This window comes from Gavialis gangeticus, unplaced genomic scaffold, assembly GCF_001723915.1.
Source record: "Gavialis gangeticus isolate Ggan-Ray unplaced genomic scaffold, GavGan_comp1, whole genome shotgun sequence".
NCBI lineage: Eukaryota > Metazoa > Chordata > Crocodylia > Gavialidae > Gavialis > Gavialis gangeticus.
This window is the reverse complement of record NW_017729022.1, coordinates 183,725,921-183,734,986: the sequence shown is the minus strand read 5'-3', so window position 1 is coordinate 183,734,986 and position 9,066 is coordinate 183,725,921. Positions and strand designations below refer to the sequence as shown.

Sequence of the window (9,066 nt, the reverse complement as noted above, 5' to 3'; positions counted from 1 at the left end):
CAGAATTTTCTTCCTTAGCATATATGTTCCTCTCTCATAAATCTGGGGTAGGACCGTCAAAAGCACCTAATTCTCAACGACTTTCAATGGGACTTGAGCTCTTCAGATCACTTATGTGCTTTTAAGACTTCTACTTCAGACCCTCAGAAGGTTCACCTTGGAGGGTTCCACCCCTCCATCACCTGAGGGTAAATCTCCACCAGCTGATTCACTCCCAAAGATATGACAGACTGATGGGTGTAACAGCAAAAACAGAGGCTGGTAAGAGTTACAGGGTTCAGGCCAAGATCTAAAAAGGAGGTGCTGAAAGTGAGACTCCTATACCTTTATTTAAGTTCTATGTCTCTCTGTCTCTGTTCCTTATGTATAAAATGAGAAACAAAGCACTCCCCTATGTCAAAAGGGTGAAGATGAACATGTTAAAAATTGGCAGGTGCTCAGATATTGCAGTGATGAGGCCCACATGAATACCTGAAGCAACTGTACTTCATAAATGTAAAAGCCTATCATGTAAAAGCCTAAGATCTCCAAATTTAAGTCCCACATAAATATGGGATAAATTTCCCTCTTTCTGGCTGCAAAGAAGCAGTCTGTTTATGTACCAATGTGCACACCCCAAAGTAAGTATCTAGCTCTCTGTTGGCACATAAAACAGTGATGATACCTAGCTCTTAAGCTGTACTTGTCAAAGCACTGGACTAAGGTGGTCAGTATCATTATTCCTATATTACAGAGAAAGAAACTGAGGTACAAAGTAGGAGTGTGAGAGACTTTCCCAACATTACTCAGCAGACAAGGGACTAGACAGACCAGAAGGCAAGTGTCCTGAGTCCCAATCTAATGCTCTGTCTACTAGGCTGTGCTGGTACCCAAAATATCTAACTAAAAGTTAACCTTTCCCTTAATTTTTAGGCTTTGCCTGTGTCATGCTGTCAAATCCACTGTGATGACCATAATGCACCACTGTGGACTATCCCAAGTACTGTGGAAATCCTACAGAATAGAACAGGTGGCTCGTCTATAGGAAACACTGATAAATATGTTTCCACTAAATAGACAGTTTTTACTTGATTTCCAACTCCAAAACAGGCTCTTAAGCAAGCTTTAAATGGCATTTAAAAGCTATAGGTCACAGAGAATTATGTCCTTTGCATTTTGCTACACAAATACAACTATTATGAGAATGGATTATTTTTCCTGTGAAGGATTTTGACTAGTCCTTTTCTTTTCTTGTCTAAGTTTTCCTTAAGAATTTTTCATGTTTCAGTTGAAAAAAAGTTTTGGTTGCCAACAGCCTTAATTTTTTTCCACAAAAGTTTCTATTTCATTTGAAATGCCCTTTACCTTGGAAGTCTTGAAAGACAATTTTTGACACGCTGAAAAAAAACTGACTTCAGGCACTACGAACAGGCCAGTAGACCTTTGCAAAGAAGGGATTTCCACAAAGGCTTTGGAAAGGAGCACCCAGACTGAGTCAATTCCTGCATCTCCTAAATGCTGAGCTGAAACCTAGTCACAGGAGACTAAAAAGCAACTCCTGCCTCTAGCAGGCACAGAACTCCATAAACTCAGTGAAATCTGTGCAGTTTTGCTGTATGATAGAGAAAAGAGGAAGTGGAAGATTACTTGTAAATACAAGTACTATCCTGCAGTGGAAGAAAAAACTAGTCTAGTAGGGGTGCACGTGTGGACACCGAGATGTTTATTGGACAGCTAATTAGTCTACTGTTCAGTAAACGTGTCGTGTAGACATGCCCACAGAGTGCTTTATGCCATATATGTATACGGCTTGAATCCTTGGTTAGACCCAAACCCATTTGTCTATATCTCAACTGCAGTGATTCTCAACCAGGGTGCATTGGGATCCTTTCAAGGGTGCCACATAATGTTAACACTGTTAGGTTAGCTCTATTACGGGTGCAAACATGATTGACAAGATAAACCCAGAGATGTCAAATAGGAATCCATAGTGCCAAAATCATTCAGACCTGTTGTGGTCTTTCTGTGTTCTTAGCAACAGAAGGATTGTTCTACTATTTTTCCTCTAGTCAAAAATTGAGTGAAAACTCAGGGCTGGCATCTTCTGAGGGGTGCTCTGAGCCTTTTGAGGGGTGCCTCGAATCTAAAAATGTTGAGAACCACTATTATAATGCAATATAAATAAACAGAGCAAAAGTAATTGAGAGAAGTTGACACTGCTAAGTATTACTCCCCTCTTAATGAAATAGTTTGCCATAAAGAGGAACACTTGGTGAAAATACCATTTTATCACATAACTTAATTAAATAGAATAAAGTAATTGTGGATGCCTCCATTGTGTGAATCAGCCAGAAGTTAACCACTTCTTAGAGCATTAAGGAATAAGCTAGTCCCTGAAAGGCTCCAGACCTGAGAAGACCAGACAGCTTTAGCTCATTAAGCTGCTAAGAGGCAAATCTACGAGGTGTGCCTCTTAAATGGGAGAAACAATCAAAAGAAATCAGAGGCACTCTTATATTGTCTTATCCTAAACCAACAGGACTATATCAGAATTCAGGGAAAGCTTTCTTTCTGAAGGTCTGGGGAACAGATGAACTCAGGAAAACATACAACTTTTCAGAACAGAAGCAAAGTTGTATCAATAAAAACAGAGGCAAACAAATGGAGTGAAGGTATTTTTGGAGAAGAAAAGTAAGCAGACATTAAGGTAAGGACTGAAGTTCCCAAAAGTGTTTTTTTCTTGCCACTGACATTAGAATTATACACCCTGGAGAGAAAGGATGACCACAGAACTCCTACCTGTTTCTTCTTTGCTGGCTTGAAACAATCTGGATGTGCCGTGGCTCTAAATACAAAAATGAAAATCAACTGAAATGCTTAAGTAAAATACTATCATAATAAAAACAGTAAGGACAAGACTTAACCTCTAGCAGAAATGCTCCACATATTTTACTCTATCACTCTACAGCCTTGGGCAAGCGTTGTTTTATTTCGCAGTCTTGTTTTAAACTAATGGCAAGAGGTGGCAGTGTTTTCAACTTTCTGACTGAACTTCTCTTTTTATTCATAGAACAAGTGCAATATGGACAGTAGCTATGCAAAACCTGCTACTGGTACCACCATCAGTATATGCCTCAACTTTGAGTATGAGGAAAAGGGTAGAGCATTCAGCCTACAAAGATCATTTCAGCCTGTGACCTTTTCTCCAAGATGGTCAACCAAGGATGACTGTCAGCTCCTTTGCCAAATGAACTAGAATGTCTAAATTTACACATTGCTCCTTCTCCTGTTTCTCATCAATATACCCTCCTGACTGGGTATGCCCCGGTGCCCCTCTGGAGACAGATTCAAGAGGATATTTCTAAACAGGAAAGCTCAAACTAATGCAGAAAAGGTAACATCAGAGACTGTTTTCTGTCTCTGAAACTCTTCAAAGGTAACTATCTTTTGCTTCACAAAAGTGAAAATTAATCAGTAAAACCTTTAGCCTCAGAGCCTTTCCTGGGTATTAGGTGTTTATAAAGGAAGCTGCCATTCCTATCAGTGGATATTTGGCTACAAACAGATGCTGCATTTGTCTTGGGAGAAACCATTTTTTCTGGGGACAAAGCACAGCCAGATGTTCATGCTTGTTGTCCCAGAAGAAACCCTAAAAACGTTCCCAGGATACAAAGGTTTGTCCCATGATACTGCAAAGAGCCTCTGAACAGTTGTCCTGGGACTGTATCATTGAATCAACAGCAGAGAAGTGGCAGTGCATTCAGCAGCTCACTATAGCCTAACTGGAAGGAGGATGTGTCCTCACACCAATCTTGCAACTTTTGTTCCAGGACAAACACAGGCACTAGTCCTGGGACAAATGTACCAGCTGTTCTTAGCCTCTTCTGACAGAGTTAAACAACAATTATTTCTTGCCACAATATAGTTTTCATTTATTGTGGGTGGTCTGTTGGTTAAAGGGACAATAGCACCTCTACAATTTCCTCCAGTTAAAAAGGAACAGGTAGTAACTGCAGACCTATAGTTTCTACACAGAGAAGCTGAGACAAACAAGGTTGTTTGCGATAGACTGTGTCTCTTTTTCCAGAATATAAATATCACTCTTATTTTAAGCTAAATCTCCAAACATAAATTAACAAGAACAGGTTTAATGTTCCACTTGAAACCGAACATTACTTTTCACACATCCTCTGCAGGAGCAATGTGAGAGGTGACAGACTATTGTTGCCACACATGAAACTCCACTCAGAAAGGGTCAGGATGGCAACTTCCATGCCCAAGAAGACAGCTCAAGAAAACAATTATTTTACTAGTTCCTCTCCTCCCCCCCAAAATAAATGAAACCCACCCACAGGTGCTGTTTAGGTGAAAGCATTCATTATGTGCCAAATACTGCACTTTCCTACCACAAAAGTCACCATCAGTTTTCAAACCCTGATTATCAGGATATCAGTTTTAACACAGTCATACAGAAATAACCTAAAATGCACCAGAAGGTATGCACAGCCATTCATAGTGCAGAACCCTCTAATGCCCGGAGAATTATGTAAGAAAGTTCCATGAGTTATTGGAAACTGTGCACACCAATGTATTAACTAAAGCTTTCCCAATGTTCTCTACCATAAGTGCAAAGACAAAGCAAGTGCTACAGGGTTCCACTTCCTGTACTCAGACCCCACTCTGCTGCAAAAAGGAAGGTAGGAGTAAAGAAACGAAGAGCTTCTGTACTACCTTCTCCTCCGCCACCCACTCAATAGCAGTGTAATGCTAAGCATGCTAAATTGCCCTGTGGTACCACTTTCAAATGAAGGCCACGTCAAGGTGGGGAGGAAGGGGGACTGGAACCGACGATCTCACAAGGTCCCTTCCAGCCCTAAACTTCTGTGAATCTGTGTGAAGCAAGAGGTAAGAGCAAGCACAGAATCAGAACAAAGGGGTGAGAGAAGCCCTGTGGTGGTCCCCACATGCTTCAAATTTTTGGCTCAACTCCAGCTGCCAACATCTAGAATTGCAGACTATCCCTGTCCTCCCCAGGTTTGAGGAACCTGAGTAGCCAGGGCAATAAAGGAACTGATTCCATCTTGAATGCCCCCCTTCCCCATCCAGGTCACCTAACATCAAGTCCTGTCAGTTGTGTGAGAGACTTGTGAGGGATGTGGCAGCCAGGCAGCAACAGGTCTGTGAACCGGGCATTTGAGCCGAGGAAGTAAGAGCCAAGGGAAAGGAGGCGAAATGACAGGAAGACTAGAGAAGTATGCTCTAATGTCTTGTGGGGACAACATGCTGCCTCCCCATGTCCTGATCAGAAAACCATATGATGAGGCTCGTTTCTGCTCAGATTTGATATCCATCAGTATCAGTGTAACTATTAGCACATACAGTGAAATCAGATGAAGGCCTTTAAAATCTGAGGTAATTTTTACTATTTAAACTTGATCCAAACTTTCTCTCTTCAGTGGCTCAAATCAAATTTCTAGAATCACGCAACCCTGAATAGTAACGTTTGCCATCTAAATCCACACCTTCCAAAATGTTGGGGTATTTGGTGCTCAGATTTAGAAATACCGTAAACTTCAGCTTTGCAGCTCATCCAGGATCTGAGGTCTGCATTCAGACTCATCTCTAGTCTACAAATACCATATATGCTGTAGTCAGTGTATATCAGCAAATGAAAACCAAAGAAGTTGCACAATAGTAAGATACAGATCTTGTTGTTTACATTGCAACTTACAGGAAATGGCAATCCTCATCTGTTTCTGGGTGAGCAAAGACCACACTTACATCGAACAAGCTCTAAGTCAAAAAAGAAAGATAATCTGTCAGCCGAATCTGCAGCAACTTCTTTCACAAAAACTTACTGAAATATAGGGAAACAGCAGGAAGGGAGGAGAGGAAGAATATGATGCAACTGAAATGGGAAACTGTTAAATGGGTCACTGAGAAGCTATTTCAGCCCTACATCATGACAACATTTTATATTTCTAGAGGACCTAAAGACCTTATAACTACTTTACAGGCATCACTAACTGGAGTCTCAAACAGGCATCAGTCCCATTTTGCACACAGGAGAACCAAGTCAGAGACAGTAACTACCTATTATGGTCACTAAGCTTAACAAATCATGGAAAAATTCCATCCCAGTCATTTTTATGAAAAGTTTATTCAGGGATTTAGTTTGCAGTGACTGGATGCCTTTGAGGCAAAGGCGCTGCAGCCTAGCAGGCAGACAACAGTGCCAGGAACTCCAGAGTAATCACAATTCCACCCCCAATTCCCTCTTTGCCCTTGGGCAAATACGGCTCATTACCTCTGTTATTCAGATACCAACATACCTCAAGAGGGCTGTTGAGAAGATTGGCTAATATTTAAGTGCTCTGGAAATATATGGGACTAAAAAAGTTACACTACAATACTTCTTGGAGTAGTTTAGTGTCTGTGGACTGTAATGCTTTTGCTGTCTTATATTTTAAGAAAGGTGTTTCTTTAAGTTTCCTTCAGTAGAACAGAGAGGTTCTCCATCCATGAAGGAAAAGAGAAGTAGTCTGCCCCTATTTAGGACTGTAGTTTCATGTGAGTTACCAGTTCCAGTTAGAGTGTGTGGGGGGGATGAGACTGGTGGTATGTGAGGGGGTGTGAGGAGAAGCTATGCAGATTATTTGGTTTTCCTGAAGATTTGTATTCCCACCTGTGATGCTCATATACTCAACTTGATGGCATTACTGTGTTTATCTATATGGACAAAGCATGATAACTTGTAAATGTTGCATCCGATTGGTTCACTTCAGGGAATATTCTTGGGATCAGTGACTATAATCTTACTGATTCTGGGAGAAATAGAGGATATGTGGAGCTACTGCTGTCCGTTTAGCAAAACCACAGCTGAAAAACTGTCTGCAGACAGAACAACTGGTTTGATCATATTAACAGTGCTCATGCTCCCAACAAAATTTAATATGTTGACCCCTCAAATTACTTCTTTCTCCACCCAAAAACTGGAACCCTTGGCATGCTGGAAAATGGGGATTCCTTCCCAAGACAGACTGATAGCTGCTGTACAGAGAGCCCCATAAATAGAAACAGCAGGAAGGGTGGCACCCAGCCAGCTTTTGGAGTATAACAGAGGAGTTCAAGGAAACCAATATACCCAACAAGCTTTGCCTACAGAAGTTATGAGGTATGTGAACCTATAGTACTTAGATTTGGTTAACCCCAAGCACCTTTTTCCTAGTGAAGATAAGACCGGTGAGACTTCTCCATCTCTAACCAGACTCCATCCACATTAGGAGCAGACGTTACACAAACTAAGGAAAACAATACTACTGGATTACTCATACTCCACCTTTCCATCAGCAGGAACACCCAGCTCCTCAGAGAACAGGGGATGAATAATCCATTTGTATGCTTCTTTCAGCTGAACAATGTCATCTTTTGCCAGTGAAAGTCCCTGTTTTCTGAATCACAAACAAACAAAATAACTTGCATAGGAATCAGTTAGAAACAACTGGACTTGCAACACTTCAGGTTAAGCACAAATAACCAATCACTAGCAAAAAACCTGGGTATAAAAAGAACAAAACCCTTAAGCATACCAAAGAAAGTGTGAAGGACACGGGAATGCAGTGTAATTTATTAATAGTGTTGCAAAAGATGTTTATATTGGGTTAAATTAACAGAGGTGTTAGGGGAAATAGGAAGGCAAAACAATGCCCCAGACAAAAAGCTTCTGAGTAAGCACTTCAAGGTGCATAAGATACACTGCTCAACCTATTAACTTAAGATCCTACTTTCCTGAGTTTAACCAAGGTAAACCGCTTATTTCGTCCTAATTTGACAATGCTTCTTTCACCAAAACCAGGACTATCTCCCCTTCAGAGGGCAGAATAAGTGTGAAGGGGATGGTCAGGAAAACAGACTCTCATATCAACAGGCCCATGCTGATGAACTGAAGATGTTGCCCTTTCCCATGCTGCAGCCCTTCTCCATGGCCCCATCTCACTACGGAGAAGGCCCTCGGTAGGTTGGGGACATGTTTGTAGACATTGTGCTCTAAAGTTTTCCCCTTTGGCAGCAGAATGAAGTTTGAACTCAGGATCCATTGCTCTAAGATTCTCTCTTTACCCTTATTCTTCCAGCTAATCTGTCTTCACAATTCACCAATGATCTGAAGCACCAAATTAATTTAACCTAGGGCCTAGTCCAAGAATGGGAGAATCCTATGGCTCTACCTAAGGGAATGCATGCGGAGAGACAAAGGTGCAGCTAATCCCCCAATGGAGACACATGGCATCTACTTAAACTGAGTTATTGCAGTATTGGTGGTACCCCAAATACTGAAGGGCAGGAGAAGTATCAAATCTGCTGATGACACTAAGATGTGGGGGGATGTGGGCATGCTAGAAGGAAGGAAAAGGCTACAATCAGACCTAGACAGGTTACAGGGGTGGGCGGATGAGAATAGGATGGGATTCAACACCGACAAGTGCAAGGTGATGCACCTGGGGAGGAAGAACCAGCACCATACCTACAGGCTGGGGAACTCCCTTCTTGTCAGTCCAGAGGCAGAAAAGGATCTTGGAGTCATCATTGATGCCAAGATGAACATGGGCCGGCAGTGTGAGGATGCAGTCAGGAAGGCCAACCGCACCCTATCATGCATCCATAGATGCATCTTGAGCAGGTCCAAGGAAGTGATCCTCCCCCTCTATGCGGCACTGGTCAGGCCGCAGCTGGAGTACTGCATCCAGTTCTGGGTGCCGCACTTCAGGAGGGATGTGGACAACATGGAGAGGGTCCAGAGGAGGGCCACTCACATGATTGGGGGCAGCAGGGCAGGCGCTACGAGGAGAGGCTACGGGACCTGAACCTATTCAGCCTCCACAAGAGAAGGCTGAGGGGGATCTACAAACTACAAACTGTGGACTGTTACAAACTAGTCAGAGGGGACCAGCAGGCATTGGGGGAGTCCCTGTTCCCCCAAGCACTCCCAGGAGTGACAAGAAATAACAGTCACAAGCTGGCAGAGGGTAGATTTAGGCTAGATATCAGGAGGCGCTACTTCACGGTCAGGGCAGCTAGGATCTGGAACCA

The 9,066-nt window shown here is 42.3% G+C and overlaps 1 protein-coding gene across 6 annotated transcripts in view; it reads right to left on the bottom strand.

The window, feature by feature from the left end:
* PUS10 (pseudouridylate synthase 10) overlaps positions 1–9,066 on the bottom strand; it is a 68,560-nt gene that overhangs the window by 24,083 nt on the left and 35,411 nt on the right. For all 6 annotated transcript variants that reach the window (XM_019516634.1, XM_019516633.1, XM_019516631.1 and 3 more), the window contains 3 exons: positions 7,319–7,430; positions 5,711–5,772; positions 2,779–2,824 (listed from right to left, as the gene is read on the bottom strand). In XM_019516634.1, the coding sequence (XP_019372179.1) occupies positions 2,779–2,824; positions 5,711–5,772; positions 7,319–7,430 (220 nt within the window). The remainder of the gene's footprint in view (positions 1–2,778; positions 2,825–5,710; positions 5,773–7,318; positions 7,431–9,066) is intronic.